At 33.2% G+C, this 22,626-nt stretch overlaps 1 protein-coding gene across 7 annotated transcripts in view; it reads left to right on the top strand.

Moving 5' to 3' along the window:
- Window positions 1-22,626, top strand: part of LOC119616373 (band 4.1-like protein 4) — a 112,241-nt gene that overhangs the window by 38,734 nt on the left and 50,881 nt on the right. For all 7 annotated transcript variants that reach the window (XM_037972730.1, XM_037972734.1, XM_037972732.1 and 4 more), the window contains exons 2-6: window positions 2,105-2,209; window positions 4,684-4,808; window positions 12,436-12,533; window positions 16,090-16,298; window positions 22,430-22,582. In XM_037972730.1, coding sequence (XP_037828658.1) covers window positions 2,105-2,209; window positions 4,684-4,808; window positions 12,436-12,533; window positions 16,090-16,298; window positions 22,430-22,582 — 690 coding nt within the window. The remainder of the gene's footprint in view (window positions 1-2,104; window positions 2,210-4,683; window positions 4,809-12,435; window positions 12,534-16,089; window positions 16,299-22,429; window positions 22,583-22,626) is intronic.

A 22,626-nucleotide genomic window follows, 5' to 3' on the forward strand; every position in this document is an offset into this window, starting at 1 on the left:
CTATGTAGTCTTATGGGTTCGAAATCTTAGTTTCGCGAAGCCTGTATTTGAAATAACCTAGAGTGCAAAGTTATATATATATCCGAAATACATCCAAGTTAAGAGCAATTTCATCGGAAAACTAAATCTGTGAATCTACAGGGTTACTCTAATCAATAGAATCAATAGAGTTGGATATCCAATAAACGTTGACTCCATCTTCTGTACGCGGTTGGGTGGCTCCAAAATAGACTTTGATGATAGATAGGGCGACTATTTAACGTGACTCGAGGATGGCATGTCAGCAGGAACTGTTTAGTCAACGACAGGTTATATTGTCCTGATCTCTCTATTCGATTTCCTAACGCATTCGGTTGTGATTCGGATTGCATTATTTTAGGCCGTTTGTAGATCTCACCTAGTGGGTTCGCTGAGGAAAGAGGTCCATACAAATCGTCAACTTTGCTACAATTGTCTCTTTGTTCATGTCCTTACAGGTGCAAGCTAGAGCTTTAGGAATCTTGTACCTTTTACGTAGGTTATGAAGTGTGAAGGCTGTCGAAGATTACAGTTAAAAAATGTTGAATCGTTGGAATAATACGACCTGTCGTCTATATTCCCTTGATCCAAGTGGTGAAAATAGACACAAAGGATTTCAAAGCAGATAACGTTCCTCGAAAAAGTCCGTTATGAAAATGTACACAGAAGATTTCAAAGCAGCTGACGTTCCTAGAAAAAGTCTGTTATGGTAGCCTGATGACATAACGGTGCAATCAGCCACATACCACACCATAGAAACATCTGGGGCAGCTTTTAAGGAGACTACCAATATATAGATTGAAAAGTATTAGTGAGAGTACTCCTCCTATGATACGACTATTTTAGTCTTGCGAAATACGGATGCTTGACTTCTGTACTCCACAAACTCTTGTCTGTCACACATATCTGCCGCATGTCTAACACATAAACGCATGGCAGATAGTGTTGTTCCATCTATATTCATGGGTGGTGTAAATATTTATAAATCGGAAACTCTTGATATTTTGGGCATGAAAATACAGTCCAATGTCTGCTGGACTAAACACATTTTTTAAGTCTCGGTTTTTTAAATTGGTGTACATCACCTAAATTCGTCCGAAAATGGAATACAACTCTCATATATAGTTCGGAACTTCGAAGCCTATTTTGGAGCTACTCGACCGCGTACAGGAGAACATCCATTTCAAGAACACATCCATTTGTGGTAAATTGGCCAGTGGACCGCACGACACATTACATGGAAAATTTATTAATTAGCCGCACAGTTCGTATGTGGAACAAACTTCCTGCAGAAGTATTCCCTGCCACTTTCGATGTAAAAAGATTTAAATCAAATGCCCACAAACACTTCTCCCTCTTTACTCCCTCCTACAGCCTATTTCCTACACAGAGGGAAAAGGAAATATACACGCCTGGTAGCAAGTTTACACCAAAGAGTTTATAATTTTTCAATAACATCCGTTGTCAAAGTATATACATACGTACGACAACACTATGTAACTATTCGTTGTCGAAATCTAAATTTTATACAGATCCGTTGTCTAAATGTTAACAAACGTGGTAAGCTAAATATTGGCAACCGATTGTTTGTCAATAGTGAGCTTACCACGTTTGTTAACATTTCGACAACGGATGTGTATAAAATTCAGATTTCGACAATGAATTGTTGCAATGTTGTCAACATTACATAGTGTTGTCGTACGTAGGTATATACTTTGACAACGGATGGTATTGAAAAATTATAAACCGTTTGGTGTCAATTTGGTAACAGGCGTGAACTTTATTAATTAATTGCGACTCCCTAGATCTATAACATACTTACAAAACTATTAGATTTTTTAAATAAAATTTCCATGTCATATGTTACATAAACCCTTATTAAAGCATTTCATATTAATTCTCATCAAATATATTTTATCTTTCATTGAGTTCACTTTATTATGTCAAGTTTATATCTTGTAACTACAACTATTTCTCTATTAATTCCAAAAATTAAGTCAATCAATATTGATCTAGTTTCTTATACAAACTATATTCAATTTTAATTAAAAATTCTTTTTAAAATTAATTTTATATCTATTTTCAGGATGATTTACCTGGTCAAGCATTGCTAGATGTTGTTTTTGCCAGACTGAATTTAATTGAAACATCATACTTTGGTATACGTTATATCGATGAGGAAAATCAAACGGTAAGTTTATATAATACACAGAAATAAAATGTAATCATTTATAGCAAAAATTACAAGGATTGTGTGCCAAAGGGTATTGCCATATTCCAAACTTTAATTTATAAATTAAAGCTTACCACACATACATTTATCTATATACCAATTCAACCATAGAAAGGTAACCAAGGACATAAACTTCTAAAACTACAACGTATAACATTTTTATACCCTACACCACTCTAGTGGGGAGGGTATATTGGATTTGTGCTGATGTTTGTAACGCACAATAATATTGGTCCTATACCCACCTTAAAGTATACCAATCGGCTTAGAATCATTTTCTGAGTCGATTTAGCTATGTCCGTCCGTCTGTCCGTCCATGTAAACCTTGTAATCAAACTACTGGTCGCAATTTTGAAGATAATTCAATGAAATTTGGCACATGATCTTCTATTGTCCCAGGGACGAAGCCTATTGAAAATTGTTAACATCGGTCCATTATTTCACCTAGCCCCCATACAACTGAACCCCCGAATAGGGCTTGTAAACCTTGTAATCAAACTACAGGTCGCAATTTTGAAGATAATTCAATGAAATTTGGCACATGATCTTCTATTGTCCCAGGGACGAAGCCTATAGAAAATTGTTAATATCGGTCCATTATTTCACCTAGCCCCCATATAACTGAACCCCCGAATAGGGCTTGTAAACTTTGTAATCAAACAACAGGTCGCAATTTTGAAAATAATTCAATAAAATTTGGCAGATGATCTTCTATGGTACCGGAGACGAAGCCTACTGAAAATGGTTAACATCGGTCCATTTTCTCACCTAGCCCCCATACAACTGAACCCCCGAATGGGGCTTGTAAACCTTTTAATCAAACTACAGATCGCAATTTTGAAGATAATTCAATGAAATTTGGCAGATGATCTTCTATGGTACCGGAGACGAAGCCTACTGAAAATGGTTAACATCGGTACATTATTTCACCTAGACCCCATACAACTGAACCCGACAAATAGAGATTTTAAGTTTATAATTATGTTTAATGTACTCGCATCTCGACAAAAAGCTGCAAAACCAAGTTCTTTACTAGCCTTGATGACTCTCATGAATTTTATAATTGTAGGGTCTCATTTGACCTTAGCCCCTATACAAATCCCCCTTCAAAATTTGACTTAAATTTTATTCAACAATAAATGGCTTAAATTCAAGACAAGGTGCAATTCAACTTAAGTGCTTTATTATGAACACTAAATCACATTTTATTTTTGTAACAGGTGTAGGGTATTATATGGTCGGCCTCGCCCGACTATAATTTCTTACTTGTTTTTTATTTTGCTTTATTTGAACTTCATCGAAACATTAAAAGATTTTCTTTCTATGATTTCGAATACATTTACAACCAATACTCTTTAAATAAATACATAGAAATGAAACCAGAAACTGTTTACCACCAGACATTCATCCATCCATCCATTCATCATCCTTCAGTTTATTTATTTTATTTTTAAATAATTCCAATATCAAGTAAATCCTTTGATGACTGGGCTAATTGGGAATGTGATCAGGCGTAATTAATGAAAATGAAAAGTAAACGAAAAGTTTTTCTTGTTTTTTAGACCAACATTATCAAAAGTTTTTGTATTGATAACGAGGTTTTAAGGACACAGAAGAGTAGTAGAAGTTCTGGTAATGAAAATATTTGTTTTCCAAACATATTAAAGAACATTTAACAAGACAAGCAGACATGCCAGAAGTAATACTACCTTCATAAACTTTCCCTTTTTTTGTTCCCAGCTTAACTGTGTTGATGGTGCTGCTGTGAAATTTAAACCTAAAATCACTTTAGCAGCCACCAAAGCAATTTTTGTAGGAAAACAAAGTTTTTCCACTAGAAGGAAAAGGAAAATGTTTAAATTGTCTTTCTACAACTGTGGTTGTTTATACGGTTTAGTAGTTGTTGTTGCTGCTGCCGGCACCATTAGAGCCTTAAATACTTTTGTTTTAAAATGTCCTAAACACGTTGTTGAAGGTCATAACGCAAATAACCATTTTAACCCGCACCGCTCTTTGTATACACTCCTCTAGCCTTGAGTCAAAGGACTCTCGAGGAAATGTCTGGGTGTGTTGCCTTTATTTTTATTGTATTTTAGTTTCAATTTATTTGGCTGTTGTTTATACTTTTTAAATTTTCGGATGTTGGCAATTTATTGCTGTGTTTTTTATTTTTTGCACCACAACTTTTGGAATTTTAAACAGTCCTTGGCTGTAACGACGACGACGACTGTTATCTAAGATAAAAATAAAATCCTACAATAAATAAGTATTTGAAATTTATTCAATTTATATTCAATTTTCTGTGTTGTTTTTCTTTTTATTATTATTTTTTTCTTTTACTTTAAACCATTTTATGTCTGTGTTTTTTTGTAGATTTTCTTATCGATGGTTTATTGTTGTATTTAATTTGTTTGTTTTTTTTTTTTTTTCAGCATTGGTTGGATCCAGCCTCACGCATTTCCCGCCAATTAAAACCCAAAGCAGATCCTTATGATTTATATTTTGGTGTTAAATTTTATGCTGCTGATCCCTGTAAGCTGGTAGAGGAAATTACTAGGTAAGTGTAAAGGCTGTAAAATAAGAGTTTTCTAAAAGTAGGCTTCAATGGTTTTTATTGATATTTGAAAGCTCTTGCCCTTCAAGAAATCTTTAGGAAGCATAAAACCTTTGTGTCAATGGAAATTCCATCTTTAGTTGTGTCAGAATTCCACTGTTATTTGCTATATCTATTATGGGTTCCTGCTTAAATATCTCAGGAGGCATTCTAACGTTCCGAAGTTGGGATAAATACTCCAATGAAATCCTATGAAGTTAGCATTAGGTTTAATTTTATGACAGGAAGTATCTTAAATTCTTAATAATAGGAAAGATTCCCATGTAATGAGTCAGTGACTGTCCTAAACAACCTTCGACTTAAATACACCGAATTTGTAAAGAAAATCGCCGATGAGCGATAAATAAACTCGATTGTTTATAGTACAAGACTTCGAAAACCTTAAAGCCATAATAACCTACTGAAATATAAAATGAATATTAATGGACATAGACCGATTGTCCACTTATGGGGCTTTAAAGAACCCTAATTTGAACATGTTTATCGCCTATAACACTTTTTGAAAACGATTTTGAACTGGCCAATGAGATCGCTGATTTATTTTACGATGGAGAACATATGATAGTTTCAGCCAGACTCGGACTGCAATCAGACAAGATCAAACTGACTTAAAAGATTACAGTAAATGTCCATAACCAAATCCGTTTATTCGTTTACTGTATTCCTAGACTTTTGGAAAAGGATTCCATATATGTATGTATATAAACTGTATTTGTGATGAACTTTAGCTTTACTATCGAGAAGCTATTGTGATCGGTCTTGATCTTGTCCTAAAAATAATGATTTTTTGCATGAAATCATTAATGGCTTTAAAGATGGATCTATTTTATATAGTTTCAGTTGAAATACAAGATTTAACGGATCTAAAAGATCAAAGTTAATATCCAAAGTCAAAGCTGTTTATTCGATGAACCTTTTGCCGAGAAGCTCGGTCACGATCTCAACAGTGATTTTTCAATTAAATCATTACTGACAGTGAGAATGGATCCATTCCGAACGGATCCAAACTCAATACTCACAAAATCTTATGTGAAACCTGTACATCCAACAGATTCAATTCAAAAGTCGAATACCCATTGCGCTAATAGGACCAAAAAGATTCCAACGATTGTGAACTGCTAATATCACTAGACGATCATAGAGGACCTAACACAATTGATTCGTTTGAAGCGGGAATTGGATGAATTGACCTTCACGTCAGAAATTGGCTTGATTCCTTTTTAGTCTCAAATAATGGGCTGACCGTTAGATGCGGCATCCAGAGATGTATATGTTACCAGAAAAATAAGAAAAGTTCATAACAAAAGATGACCAATACTACAGTTAAACAATGTTTCACTATAAACGACCAACAATTGCATTTAAACGTATCCAACAGGCTCTAAACACGCAGAGAATGAACATGGCTCGTCATGGTTACTACAACTAATATGTAACAACGAACTAATATGTGAAAACCAGTCCATCCAGCAGATTCAATTCCAAAGCCGAATATCCATGGTGCTAATACAACCAGAAATATTCCATATACATATTTTGAATTGCAAAAAGCATTAGACGATCACAGAGGACCTCTACCGAATATAATTGATTCGTGACGTCAGAACGGGTTATTCCTATTTAGTCTCAAATAATGAGTAGAACTTTTGAGAAACATGAAAGAAAAGTTCATAAACAATGTCTCACTATAAACGGCCAATATTTGTAGGGTCGTATCCCACCAGAGCGTCTGGTAAAGGACATAAAACAGGCTCGATACATGCAGAGGAAAAACATGGTTCGACGTGGTTACTACAACTATACTATGTTCACTGTAACAACGAATTCATATGTGAAACCTGTCCATCCAGCATCCATCCATTCCAAAACCGAATATCTATAGCGCTAATAGAACCAGAAAGGTTTTTAACTGCGGAAAATGCTGGACGATCACAAGGACCTCTACCGAACATAATTGATTCGTTAAAAGCAGGAATTGACTTCACGTCAGAACAGGGTATTCGAAATTGGCTTGATTCATTTTAAGTCTTAAATAATGAGCAGAACTTTTGAGAAACTTGGGAGAAAAGGCACTCGTAAAAGAGCATACTCAATAGAGGATTTTGTTAATTTCTTTGCATCTGATGTTACATACATCCTTCTCTCAAACACTTTGATGAATTTATATATATATTTAGCTCTGATATTGTTCTAATATGTAAATAAGCACTCACATTATATTCACTATTTTTAACACTTCCTAATTGTGTGGACGGACTAACACCATTCATTTGCTTAATTAAATTTCAAAAATTCTTGATTATTTAATCATTCACTCGGCGCATTCTTCTCCCCTGTTTTGTATAGACGACATGTGAAAAATTTTCCACTCCATAAAGCAATTATAAAAGTACAAACAAACATTTATCAATAATAAATATTTACCAGCGACAGATGTTTAATAAAATATAATGTTGAAAAAGAAAAAGAGAAATAAATCGCAATGAAATGCAATCGCATAAATGCAGCCAAATATTAGAACACAAAAATGAATAAATGAAAGTTTTGAAAATAAATCAACCAAAACAAATAAAAACTTAAAACAACCAGACTAAAATTGCATTTGACACGTATTTATAGTTAAAAACTAAAACAACCAAAATCGAGAGCGAAACAAAAAAAAAAAAGAAAAGAAATCAAATTAAATACCATAAAATGTTCCATTCATTTCATATAGATAAATGTATGGTTTTTATGCCATGCAATCAATGGATAAGGCACAAAAAAAAAAATATACAATATGTAAGCGATTTGGGAATGCTCATCATCATCATCAGCAGCGTCGGCATCAACAGTGATAACATGGTCATCACACACTATTAAATATTTGTATCATTTCTCTCTTCTATACTACATATACATAGAGTTTTGTTTCATTTTTTTAGAAAACTTTTATTATTTTTACTTGTTCAAAGTCTGCGGCCATTGACAACACCAACCAGTCTGTATGTGAATCAACCAACAAGAACTCTATCTATATTTTAGTACAATTCGGTTTGTTGGATTTGTTAAATGTAAAAAAAAAAAACTATTTTGAAAATGGCATTAAAGCCTATAAGTGAATCAATAATGGCTAAAATGTTTTTGTTGCTTCTGTTACTGCTGCTGCAGACGAACATTAACATTTCATTTAGTTTGTGTATAAAAGCGTTATTAGAGTTTATCAGTGGTTGGACACCCAAACACCCACAAGAAATGTTTACCATATAAACTCGGTTTAAAAGAGTCATTAACGTTGCTGTTGTTGTAATTTTTGTATATCTCTGTTATCTAAATATTGACAGAAATAAAAACCTATATTTACAGATTTTATATGTGAACGATTTGGATATTCTCTATATGCAGCGCCATTTTGCGGGATTTAGTCCAAGATCACAAAAAGTCCATAAGTATGGGTGAATGGTTAAAATGCTTCGAAAAGTAATTTATCTTCACGACCGTAGACATCCTGCTTAATATCGACATCAGTTGTGAACTGATCTTGTTAACGAAATATGTTAAGGGTCTCTGCTTCCAACTTTGCGAAGTTGTGACAAATACAATTAAATTCTAAGAACAACATTTGCAAGGTCGTAGGTTCGTATCCCATCTGAGGCTCTGCTAAAAGAGCATACAACAGTCTCGATACACACAGAGAAAAAACATGGTTCAACATGGTTATACTGTCTTCACTGTAATAACGAATTCATATGTGAAACCTGTCCATCCAGCATTCATACAATCCAAAGCAGAATATCCATGTCACTAAAAGATTTCATCTATTTCAAACTTCGGAAAAGCTCGCTTCGTTTGAAGCCTTAATTGACTTCACGTCAGAACAGGGTATTCGAAATTGTCTTCATTCCTTTTAGGTCTCAACTAATGAGCAGAACTTTTGAGAAACTTGAGAGTATACAACAAAAAGTCCATAAGTATGGGTGAATGGTTAAAATGATAGAATACTTTATCTTCGTGACCGTAGACATTAATCCGCTTAATATCGACATCAGTTGTGAAGGAACTGATCTTGTTTTCTAAATATATTAAGGGTCTCTGCTTCCAACTTTGCGAAGTTGTGATAAATACAATGAAATTTCAAGAAAGAAACCTTGATGTTGTAGTCCTTGTGCGGGGGGATTTCAGTGTGCATTTCATGATTAAGTAGCATTTGGCAATTTGTAATATTTCTTCACTGCATATAGTCCATCTGAATTATAAAATCAACACTAATGCCCATAGACTACACCGATTGTTCAGCTATTGAGATTAAGAAGTTCTATATGCAGTAACTTCCTGCTGGAAGCAAAGAATTTCAATTTTATATCTTCCATTTCTGGTACAGAATAAACATTTATTGGAAGTAAATCTGCCGCGTCCAAACGAGATTAAAATTCATTAACATGGGCGTAGCCAAGAAGTATTCGAGTTTATGTTTTAAATTAAAGTTTTATACTCTGAAACTGATCGTCTAACTTTCGAACACGTTTCATATGATTTGGACCCTAAGGCCATTTTTTTGGTATTTTTGTTTAAAATTTTAAGAATTACAGGATTCATCTTGACATTTTTTCACATCCGTTTTCAAAAATTGATTTCCATAAATCTATAATATATACGCTCAACGGTGAGCATTTTCAAAATCCACACCAAACTATCGCTCTCTATGAATATATGGATTCTCGACAATGTAAATCATTGTCGGTTTTTTCGATTCACAAACGGGAATATATTGTTTTTTATATAGTCGAAAATCAAAAAGCTTGTTTTTCAGAAAAGATGATATAATACCACTTTCGATGTCCATTCCTAAAATTGTTCAAGTGGATATAGACTACCTATTAGTAGCAATTGACAGATGTGTAAAATGTTAAAATGATATCTTTAAATCCTGAAGAGTTATCATGAAATATGTTAGGACTTTCCTCTATTTTTATTTCCATTACAATTTCTTTTTTTACCTGCTATACTTCCTGCATAAATATATGTCGAATAAAACAAAATTTTACTTATAAAATGCCTAAAGTTAGTATCTGCCTTTGACATCTCTTAAATTAAGTTCTTTTAAAGATCTACCAAATAAACTTATACTTTCAAATATAACACAAATAGTAAAAGTATAATTCTTATCTACAAAAATATTTTTACTTAGTTTTACGACCTGTCATACGCAATTAAAGGGTGTTACCATTAACACACACAACAACACACATTATAGACTACTTCTCCATTATATTTGTGTGTTGATAACAAAAATAATGATTACATTGCTACAAATTTTATATATGAAACCAAAAAAAAATTATATAACCAGGATATAATAAAATAAACAATATTCTTTATATAATACTTCCATTAGATTATATTGTACTCGTATGAAAATATGTTGTATGTATTTCAGAAAAGGAATGAAAACAAACAACAACACCAACAAAAACAGTGACAATATTGGACATAAAAAAGGAGTAGTTACTCGTAGTTGATGGTGCGTGTTTTGAATATCATACCAACACATACGTGATGATAAACCATTTGTCATCATCACCATTATCAAGAACATCATCATTATTATCCACAACGTTCTCGTCATACTCATCATAATCCTCATGCCCAACATATTTCATACGAGTACAAGTACATCATTGAATATATCAAGTACTCAAGATATACAATTTGTTTGAAAATATATAAATACTTGTAGTGGGTTGGTAAAAAAGTAAAATCAATATTAATATAAATTTTGCTAAAGTTAAAGGTTGCAATTTCAAAGAACTAAACTAGAACAGCAATATAACAGAACTTAAATTGAACTAGAACTGAACTAGAACTAGAACTGAACTAGAACTGAACTAGAACTGAACTAGAACTGAACTAGAACTGAACTAGAACTGAACTAGAACTGAACTAGAACTGAACTAGAACTGAACTAGAACTGAACTAGAACTGAACTAGAACTGAACTAGGACTGAACTAGAACTAAACTAGAACTGAACTAGAACTGAACTTGAACTGAACTAGAACTGAACTAGAACTGAACTGAACTAGAACTAGAACTAGAACTGAACTAGAACTGAACTAGAACTGAACTAGAACTGAACTAGAACTGAACTAGAACTGAACTAGAACTGAACTAGAACTGAACTAGAACTGAACTAGAACTGAACTAGAACTGAACTAGAACTGAACTAGAACTGAACTAGAACTGAACTAGAACTAGAACTGAACTAGGACTGAACTAGGACTGAACTAGAACTGAACTAGAACTGAACTAGAACTGAACTAGAACTGAACTAGAACTGAACTAGAACTGAGCTAGAACTGAACTAGAACTGAACTAGAACTGAACTAGAACTGAACTAGAACTGAACTAGAACTGAACTAGAACTGAACTAGAACTGAACTAGAACTGAACTAGAACTGAACTAGAACTGAACTAGAACTGAACTAGAAACTGAACTAGAACTGAACTAGAACTGAACTAGAACTGAACTAGAACTGAACTCTAGAACTGAACTAGAACTGAACTAGAACTGAACTAGAACTGAACTAGAACTGAACTAGAATTGAACTAGAACTAAATAAGAACTAACCCATTGTAAGTTCTGAAGTGGCTTCATCTAAAAAAACAACAGTTTGAATCCAGGATTCCAGTTCAGCTGAAATAAGCTGTGATCAAATATTCCGGTTCCTCCCATATGAAACATTTGGAAAAGACTCCATTAATATTAGTCTTCTCATTAAAAAAATATTTAGAGATGTTCGATAGAATTTACTGAAACAAGACCTGAATATCGAAACAGCTTCTGCTCTCATCCAAGTTTTATGGCAGATTTGTGGCACTTTTTGTTGTTGTTCGTTTTGTGAATCTGTCTGTATCTGTCACTGTTTATGATTTGTTATATTTGTCAAGTGTACTGTTCTGTAACGTAGTCCTCACAGAACATACATACATATCGTATGTATTTACAATTCACTAGTATTTATGCATGTGCAAAATCAAGTAAGAGTTTGGGTACGAGTACAAATCTAAAGTAATAATATTCGTAAATATTAACTTTTTATCATAAAACTAAACAAATAACTCTTATTTGTCAGTCTATTCATATAGAAAAGGACATTATTTGGATATTTTACACACAAACAGTCTAACACACAAACATACAATGACAATCAGATAGTCAGACAAACTTTTACCAACAATAATTATAAATTTGAAGCTTTTAGGAAAATAAATGGACAGTATATGGAAAATACATGAATGCATACAATATGTATATTAAATGTGTTTCCTTAAATACTTGTTACACTGTTTGTATATTTAAACTTGCAAAAGGAGTACTTGTCACTTATTCAGCTTTTAATTGTAGTTTTAAGTATGTTTGTTTTTGGTTAAAGGGTTATGAATATGTATTTATTTATTATGTTATTTTTGTTGTATTTCCATATGAAGATTTAACAATATTTGTTTTTGCTATTTAAGTATTTGTTTGTTAAATTTGTATCTTTGTTTGTCTGTTCAAAATTGACAAATATTTACGAAATGTCTCAATTGCAGGTATCAATTGTTTCTACAAGTTAAACAGGATGTTTTGCAAGGAAGACTGCCGGTTGCATTTGAACTTGCTGCTGAATTGGGTGCTTTCGTTGTGCAATGTAAGTAAAATTTGTAATTATACATTAATGCAATTTTTGTATGTATATTGAAATATTTATGCAAATTATATACATATCTACGTATTTAGTTAAAAACATCGGATACATTTTGGGATATAACTTTGAGGAAATGCTTTCTAATTAAAGAGATAAATTAAGCTAAAATCTACCTTTACTTCACTAGTGTCATCTTATTCACACACGTTCAGAGTTTTTATTGAATATTAAATACTAGCTATACCCAGTGTGCTTTGCTACTCTAAAAGGAATATGTATAAATAAATACCAGATTTATTATATGTAACATATGAAAGATGTCAAGCAAATTATTGCAAGTTCGCCAGTTTCTATCTATCGCCAATTTCTATCTATCTATAAAAAATTTGAATAATATAAGAGTTTCCAATATGCACGAAATTTTGTATTTAATTCATATATGTTGTGCCAAGCCACCCATTGAAAGTCCGCCCGTTATGCTCTAAATGTTCACATGAATTTCAAAGTTCTCCATGTAAAATTTGAAGATTCTAGCTCTAATAGTTTCTCAGATATACGAATTTTTCTATTTGATTCATGTGGGGGCTTCAAGACCCCCCAGATGAAAGACCGCTTTTTTCCTCCAAAATGTTCAAATGAATATTTAAGTTCTTCGTGCAAAATTTGAAGAATTTAGTTCCATTAGTTTTCCAGATAAACGAATTTTTGTCTTTAATTAATATAGGAGGTGCCGCTCCCCTCATGGGTAGTCCGCCAATTTATTACCCAAATTGTTTAGATGGAGGTTAAAGTTTTTCGTGCAAAATTTGAAGATTCTAACTGTAATAGTTTCCAAGATAAACGTATTTTTGTATTTAATTTATATGGGAGGTGCCACGTGCAAAGTTTTAAGAATTTAGTTCTATTAGTTTCCCAGATCAACGAATTTTTCTTTTTAATTAATACGGGAGGTGCCGCTCCCCTCATGGGTAGTCCGCCAATTTATTACCCAAAATGTTTACATGGATGTTAAAGTTCTTCGTGCAAAGTTTTAAGAATTTAGTTCTATTAGTTTCCCAGATCAACGAATTTTTGTTTTTAATTAATATGGGAGGTGCCGCTCCCCTCATGGGTAGTCCGCCAATTTATTACCCAAAATGTTTACATGGATGTTAAAGTTTTTCGTGCTAAATTTTAAGAATTTAGTTCTATTAGTTTCCCAGATAAACGAATTTTTGTGTCTAATTTATATGGGAGGTGCCACGCCCCCTAATGCTAGTCCGCCTACTTTTTGTCCTAAATGATCATATTGACACTAAAGTGGCTCCGAAAAAATTTGAGGACTCTAACTGTTATATTATCTCAAATATACGGATTTTATATTTTCTTAATGTGGGCGTGGCTCATCGCCCACTTCAATTTTCGAAATAAAAAGTAGCCTATTACCTATTCCAGACATGCCGGAATACGCTGTGAGAATTTCAAGAAAATCTGTTCAGCCGTTTAGTAGTCTATAACGTTCAAACATACAAACATACAAACAAACACACATTCATTTTTATATATATAGATATAATTTTTAAGAGCCAATTGCGTAGGAAATTAGATATAAATACATTCCAGAAAATATAAAGTAGTTTATAAAATCCGATCAGAAATATGCATTGCTCTGTGCACAACATAAATTTAATCAAAGTTTTTATCTGGCCAAAATCAAGAATCTAGAGAATCAAATCCTTTTCCTTAATTGAAGGGTCAGATCATTTCCGATATTATGCCATTGACAGTAGAGCACCACCCGAATTTGTTGTCGCAAGAAGAGAGTGAATGTAATTGAGAATACATGTAATTGAGAATACAAACACTTTCGACGTTAGAGTCTATATAAAAGTTGTTGAGTCGGCAGTGTAGATCGGCGTGTGGTTGTACTCCTTGAATACTTCTTCAGTTCTAGTTCAGTTTAGTTCTTCTTTAGTTCTAGTTCTAGTTCAGTTCTAGTTAAGTTCTAGTTCAGTTCTAGTTCAGTTCTAGTTCAGTTCTAGTTCAGTTCTAGTTCAGTTTCTAGTTCAGTTCTAGTTCAGTTCTAGTTCAGTTCTAGTTCAGTTCTAGTTCAGTTCTAGTTCAGTTCTAGTTCAGTTCTAGTTCAGTTCTAGTTCAGTTCTAGTTCAGTTCTAGTTCAGTTCTAGTTCAGTTCTAGTTCTAGTTCAGTTCTAGTTCTAGTTCAGTTCTAGTTCAGTTCTAGTTCAGTTCTAGTTCAGTTCTAGTTCAGTTCTAGTTCAGTTCTAGTTCAGTTCTAGTTCAGTTCTAGTTCAGTTCTAGTTCAGTTCTAGTTCAGTTCTAGTTCAGTTCTAGTTCAGTTCTAGTTCAGTTCTAGTTCAGTTCTAGTTCAGTTCTAGTTCAGTTCTAGTTCAGTTCTAGTTCAGTTCTAGTTCAGTTCTAGTTCAGTTCTAGTTCAGTTCTAGTTCTAGTTCAGTCTAGTTCTAGTCAGTTCTAGTTCAGTTCTAGTTCAGTTCTAGTTCAGTTCTAGTTCAGTTCTAGTTCAAGTTCTAGTTCAGTTCTAGTTCAGTTCTAGTTCAGTTCTAGTTCAGTTCTAGTTCAGTTCTAGTTCAGTTCTAGTTCAGTTCTAGTTCAGTTCTAGTTTCAGTTCTAGTTCAGTTCTAGTTCAGTTCTAGTTCAGTTCTAGTTCAGTTCTAGTTCAGTTCTAGTTCAGTCTAGTTCAGTTCTAGTTCAGTTCTAGTTCAGTTCTAGTTCAGTTCTAGTTCAGTTCTAGTTCAGTTCTAGTTCAGTTCTAGTTCAGTTCTAGTTCAGTTCTAGTTCAGTTCTAGTTCAGTTCTAGTTCAGTTCTAGTTCAGTCTAGTTCAGTTCTAGTTCATTTTCTAGTTCAGTTCTAGTTCAGTTCTAGTTCAGTTCTAGTTCAGTTCTAGTTCAGTTCTAGTTCAGTTCTAGTTCAGTTCTAGTTCAGTTCTAGTTCAGTTCTAGTAAGTTCTAGTTCAGTTCTAGTCAGTTCTAGTTCAGTTTGTCTAGTTCAGTTCTAGTTCAGTCTAGTTCAAGTTCTAGTTAGTCTAGTTCATTAGATTCAGTTCTAGTTCAAGTTCTAGTTCAGTTCTAGTTCTAGTTCTAGTGCAGTTAAGTTTCCTAGTTCAGTTCTAGTTCAGTTCTAGTTCAGTCTTGTTCAGTTCTAGTTCAGTTCTTGTTCAGTTCTAGTTCAGATTCTAGTTCAGTTCTAGTTCAGTTCTGAGTTCATTTCTAGTTCAGTTCTAGTTCAGTTCAAGTTCAGTTCTAGTTCAGTTCTAGTTCACTTCATAGTTCAGTTCTAGTTCAGTTCCAGTTCAGTTCTGTTCAGTCTAGTTCAGTTCTACTTCAGTTCTAGTTCAGTTCTAGTTTAGAGTTCTAGTTCAGTTCTAGTTCAATTCTAGTTCAGGTTCCAGTTCAGTTCAGTTCTAGTTTCACATTGTAACATCTGACAGCCGCGTATCATGCATTAATGGTTATTTAAAATACTTAGTTATACCGACTTGCAATTTTACATATACGTTTATTAAATTTTCACAATTCTTTTCTCTTCATTTCCCCTTTCCAGCTGAACTGGGTGATTATGACCAAAGACGCCACTCCAAAGGTTATGTATCTGAATTTCGTTTGCTACCAAATCAGAGTAGTGAACTAGAAACACGGGTCGCTGAATTACATCAGCAATTAAAAGGAATGTCACCGGCAGCAGCTGAATTAAATTACTTGGATAAAGTGAAATGGCATGATATGTACGGTGTGGATTTACATCCAGTGCTGGTAAGTTTAGCTTGTGTTTTTTCCACTCTCATTAAACTGTTAAGTACAAAAAGGCAGTAGAATAGCCAAAACAACCCTAATTTAATTTTATAATGCAAAACCATGCTCGTGTCTCATGGAGGCAAAAGGTTTGGTTCCAACGAATAATTTTATTACCCAAAAAAAAAAAAAAACACAAGGCCAGCCATACACACTCTCAGTCATATAAAATGTTATGATGTGAGTTTAATGGCAGAAATTTTGTAACTAATGTTTGGTTTAGAATGTGATGATAAAAAGCACACACGCTTGTCCCATTCCAACTCCTGTGTATTTCACTAGACATTTTGGTATTTAACACTTTTTGCCAAGAGGACTCGTTGCTATTTAAAAGTATGTATTTTAAAAGATTTTCTTTGTTGTTGTACAATAATTTGTAAAGAAAAGTAAATGAATGAATTGATATATTTGGTTTGGTTTCATTTTGTTCGTTTGGTTCATTTACATTTTTATGGCAGTCTTGATAGAGCATTAGACCATGTCGCATAAATCACCTTGTTTTAAAGGTTTGTTGGTCTTTACCCCATTGGCCCCTTCTACTTTTACCCCCTTTTGACTAACATTTGTATAATGTGTATTTGATGGTTGTTGTTTGTTTATGTTTTGTTGCCATTTTAGTGGTTCCCAGTTCCATTTTATTTATTTTTTTTTGAAAAATTCTTGATAAGAATTTTGTTTCTGGTGTTGTTACACATAATAAAAAGTAAATAAACTAATACACATAAATAAACCCTTACATACATACACCCACATATTTAAATTCACATTCCGGCAGTATAGGGAGGCTGTCCTCGCAAAACACGGAAGCAATGTAACTAGCATTTGAAGTAAGTGTTAACTGATCCAGATAATTATAAAGCATCACTTTAGCTATATGTGCTTCCTATAAGCAGATGCGAAATATCAGATTAATCCTTTAATACCACTCCGGTTCTTAAAGATTAAGTACGATAACAAATATCATCTCGGCACTAATATCAACACCAAAAAGTATTGATCAAGTTATTGTTTCCGATATTTTCAACTAGAATCTTAGACATTTGGAACAAACACTACCTGAAAGGGATACATTAGCCACTTAACAAACTTCTGGGCTGCAATCACATAATCATATTTTATCATGGTGTTGTCGCTGTTGCCATCAAAATTTATTAGTTTTAGAATTTTCATAAATTAGTATCATGAGTGCGAACAAAATGAACCAACAACATTTTTTTTTTTTAAATCATACCCAACTAAAATGTTTAAAAGGACATTGTTGGAATTTATGTTAATTTTTCTCTTTTATTATTCTTTCCGACTTCTTTTATTCAGTAACCAACAGAGTGCTATGGTATGAGGTTGTGCGATTTAAGTCCACATATTTTTATGCGATTAAGTTCATGTAATAAAATATAAATTATGTTTTACATAAATACATCCATCCATCCAACCATTCGCATACACATAAACTAGCAAATTGTAATAAAACATGAATTAAATTCTAGTTTTATTGATATTAAATAAGAATTGTAGACTTTTAGATCTTAACAGCAAAATGTTAATGAATTACGAATCTGTGTAGAAAAATTTATTGCCACCATTAAGAAAAACAATTATAGTTGGGGGTGGGTCAAGTTGGGTCATGCAGTTATAGTGGGGGAATTAAGTTTTAAGGTTTTTTTTTGGAACAAATATCTTTGTGAGTGTGAAAAAGTTGTATATGGGAGTTTAATAGCAATAGAATGAAAGAATATGTATGTCTAAAGTTGTTAAGATTTTGTTTGATTTTGGAATAGATTTTATGGCTGGTATTTGGCCCATTTTGATAACCTGAACTACCCAATTTGGGAATTATTGTGAATCATGTGCTTTCCGAGAACTAAATTTTAAATTTTGACTAGTTTACATGTCATTAAGGTAGTCTAGATCACGAAAAAGCTACGATCTGTAAAACTGGCAATCATATAGAAGGTTTTATAACTATGTTTCTTCTTCGTCTAAACAACTTTTGCTGTAACATCTAAATTGCATCCATGATCCAATTCATATAAAGGGCTAAGGCGTCAAGATCATTTTCTATGAACGATAGGACCACCTGAATTCCATTTTTCTGTCAGATAGTTCTGTCTAAGGAAGATCCATTTATTGCGGAGCCTCTCGCATTTCATCAACTTCCCTGCAGTTCGACAAAGAGTCAATGCATCCGAAAAAGGCAGTGACTCTAATTCGCCTTTCGTCACAGATGTACTCTTTGTAAACGAGGCTGAAGTTAATGGTCACTTTAGTGTTCCCTTTGTAAGCGAGAGAGGGGACACTTAAAACACAAATTTAAGCCTTATGTCTTCGTAATCTATAGGGTGACGATTGGCTTTCTTTTGTTGGATTATTTGAATTGTTGGCTTATAAACAAAACGCCGAATTATCCCACGTTGTTTTAAAGGAAATCCTTCAAATCGATCTATATCTTCATATATGAAGCTGGAAACCTTTAAACACTTTAGTAAAATTTGAGTTTTTAATGGTACACCACCAGTAAAGTTAAAGAGTTTTAATGGTCTCTACCAGGGTTTGAACAGTTGAGGTTTAATGGTCTCCACCAGGTTATAGACGTTTGAGTATTCTATGGTCTCCACCAATAAAACATAACCTCACTTAAGGTGATACTAAAAAACGAGGATAATGTAGACAATATATAACTTTGAGCAGTTATATGAAGTAATACACTACACCAGTGCGAGCGAGACGCAAAACTGTCGAAAGCCAGGCAACAAACACAAGCCTGAACGCGTTTAAAAAATAATCGCGATGACGCAAGAGTTGTTCCCCAACTCAGACTTGAATTACGACTGGATTGACTTCCTTGTAGGACAAGCACATGTTAAAATAGCTAGTCACCTGGACAGTCGGTGGCTAGAGGTAACCTTAAGTGGTATGATAAATAGGTAGTTCGGGACTGTCCGACCTATGTAACTATTACATAGGAACTTATAAGATGTTAAAAAGATTTTCTATAAATGACAGTGCTATTCTGTAGCCTATTCTTCGATTATGTTCGATACTTCGACCAGGGGAATATGAACTAGAACTGCTTTTGTGAAACAGTTTTGTCAAAAGAAGATCCGTTAATTTCGTGACCGTTGACAATTCATAGATATCGAAATTGTTACAGGCAGGATAGAAAGTGAATTCATTTGTTTAGATATCTCTATCTCGAATTCGTTCGATATTGTGATAAGAAAATTCAGGTTGAAACAGATTGCATCACAGCCTTTGGAAAATCATATCATGCCTTGGAACCCATATTATCACGATAAAATATCGTCTAAAATTTGATAGGGATTGAATGTGCATTGTGGAGGAGATATTTTGTCTTTATTTAAATTGAGACTTTTAATGAATGCAAGATATGTCCGCGTAGATATTAGTGGTCGACGTCTGGAGTTTTAAATAACTTATTCTTTTGAGGGAGTTTTAAGATTTATAACTTTGATTCCCGGACCAGTGCTGCTAAAATGTTAGAGTGGATTGATAATGATAAAAATGGTTCTGAAAATATTTTAATAAACTAGTGATACCAATAGTTTTGATCATTTTGGGATTTTGTTATTGTCACGCTAACACAACCTTAAAATAGCCGAGTATAACAGCTCAAATTTAGCTAGAGAAAACTGACTTGGAGATCGTATCGTTCCAAAGTACAGAGTCTCTAGCCTAGTCTTCATTTGTTTATATTCTGCTAAGAAGTTCAAGAGTCAGAGCTTTTTGGAAAGATTTCCCGGTCCAGTGTTGCTAAAATGTTAGAGTAGATTGTGACCATATCGTCCTAAAGGAGCGTGTTTGTAGTCCAGTTTTTCAGATACGAAAGATTCAGTAAATAGCATATGGACTTTTAAAATGGTACCAAACCGATAATAAACTAATGATACCAATGTTTCTGAAAACATTTTAATAAACAAGTGATACCAATAGTTCTGATCATTTTGGGATTTTGTTATTGTCACACTAACATAACCTTAAAACAGCCGAGTATTACAGATCAAATTCAGCTGGAGAAAACTGACTTGGAGATCGCATCTGACCGAAAATAGTGTATCTAGTCCAATCATTTCATTTGTTGATATTCTGCTAAGAAAAGTCCTCTTGGTAGTTGAGGGAATTTGCATAAATGATAATAAACAAATGATACGAATGGTTCTGATTATTTTGCTATCTTTCCGTTGCCATAGATCAAAATGAGTTTCACACAAACTCACGCCTTTGTTTCACAGCCCAAAGTCAGTTCCATAATAAGAGCTATAATACTGGTGGTAGACAACTGACTTGTTTACTTCCCATTGTAGTACTTATTATTATAATTTTATTAACCTACCTTGATCTTCAGAATCAAAACAAACACCATTTTTCTTCTAGTTGTTCTTCATAACACGCATCATAGACGAAATTTAGATAATTGTGTAGAATTCAGATTCAGAATTAATGAACAATAAAAAATTTTCTAATTTTATGGTTTCAATGGGTATAATTTTTATATGCCAAAGGTTAATGAGACTATAATAGCAAACAGGACATAACAGGACATTCGGTAACCAAAAATTGTGAATTAATATAGGCCTAAGCTATGTACATCTTTCGAATGCAAAGATCTGCATAGTCTACTCTAATCAAAACAAGTAAGAAATTATAGTCGGGCGTGGCCGACCATATGATACCCTACACCAGTTATGAATATTAAATGTGATTTATTTTTCATAATAAAGCATTTATCTTCAATATTCCCTTATTCCGATACATTTAAGCAATTTATGGATGAAAAACTAATTTTCTGAAAGAGGCTTTATATGGGGGCTAGAGGCAAATATGGACCAAGCCCGATAAAATTTTGTGAATATATTTATATTGACATAATATTTTATTGTGCTGAATTTCATCGCGATATTTGTGTTTATAAGTTAATTTGGGACATTCATGTAATTTTCTGAAGGGGACTTTGTATGGGAGCTAGGGTCAAATGTGGCCCGATCTTTATGAAATTTGGTAGGGTCATCAAGACTTCTATAAAACTTAGTTGTGCCGTATTTTATCGATATATCTGTATATTTAACATAATTATGAGCTCAGAAGCCCTTTTCGGGGGGTTCTGTTGTATGGGGGCTAGGTGAAATAATGGACCGATTTTAACCATTTTCAATAGGCTTCGTCCTTGCGTGCCAAATTTCATCCAATTATCTTGAAAATTGCGACCTGTACCTTGCGCACAAGGTTTACATGGACAGCCAGCCAGCCAGCCAGACGGACGGACGGACGGACGGACATAGCTTAATCGACTCAGAAAACGATTCTAAGCCGATTGGTATACTTAGGACGAATATTTTTGTATGTTACAAACATCAGCACAAATCCAATATACCCTCCCCACTAAAGTGGTGTAGGGTATAAAAATTATCGAAGATCAAAAAAGGTAGACTTTTCTCTCTCTCTCTCTCTCTCTCTCTCTCTCTCTCTCATCCGATAAAGTGTAATGTTCAAAATATTTTTAATTAAATGAGTTTAAATAATCCTTGAAAAGTCCTTGAAACAAAACGATAAACCCTTTTTACAAAAATTAAATATTAAATTACCATTAAATACTATAGGGTAACGTACATACCACTTTCAACGTTCAAATATATATAAAAAAAAGTTCAAAAGAATTTCCCTTTAACAACGCTTTTTAAAGACAATTAACTGTTATTTATTTCACACTTTCAACAGAAGCAGTAACAGCAACAAAAACTTAACAAACACCACTATTTTATAAGGATAACTAACAAAGTCCTTAGAAAATTCTTTAGAGCTCTTTTACTGGGAAAACTTATACAAATTTATCAACTTTTCATTAACTTAATTACAAACACTATTTAAACAAAAAAGAAACATAATAAAAAAAAAATTCTTTGGAAAAATAACCAAACAACTACTAAACTTGGTAACAGTTTGACAATCACTTTTTTTTCTCTAATAAAGAAAAATTTCTTAGAATATATTTTTGTAATATAAGAATAAAGAGTTTTTTTACATAAATTGTAAATTACAAAAAAATTATAATGCATTTTTTTCTGTTCATTTTCCAGGGTGAAGATAGTGTCGAATATTTTCTTGGTCTAACGCCAAGTGGTATCGTGGTGCTGCGTAACAAGACAACAGTAGCTCATTATTATTGGCCTCGTATAGCCAAAGTTTATTATAAAGGACGTTATTTTATGCTAAGGATAAGTGATAAAAATGTAAGTATGTAAATTACTGTTAACGCATTTATTGCAAAGAAAAT

The sequence above is a fragment of the Lucilia sericata genome, unplaced genomic scaffold (genome assembly GCF_015586225.1).
Source record: "Lucilia sericata isolate MDLA Ls3-8-SP2 unplaced genomic scaffold, ASM1558622v1 Contig000069F_arrow, whole genome shotgun sequence".
Lineage (NCBI taxonomy): Eukaryota > Metazoa > Arthropoda > Insecta > Diptera > Calliphoridae > Lucilia > Lucilia sericata.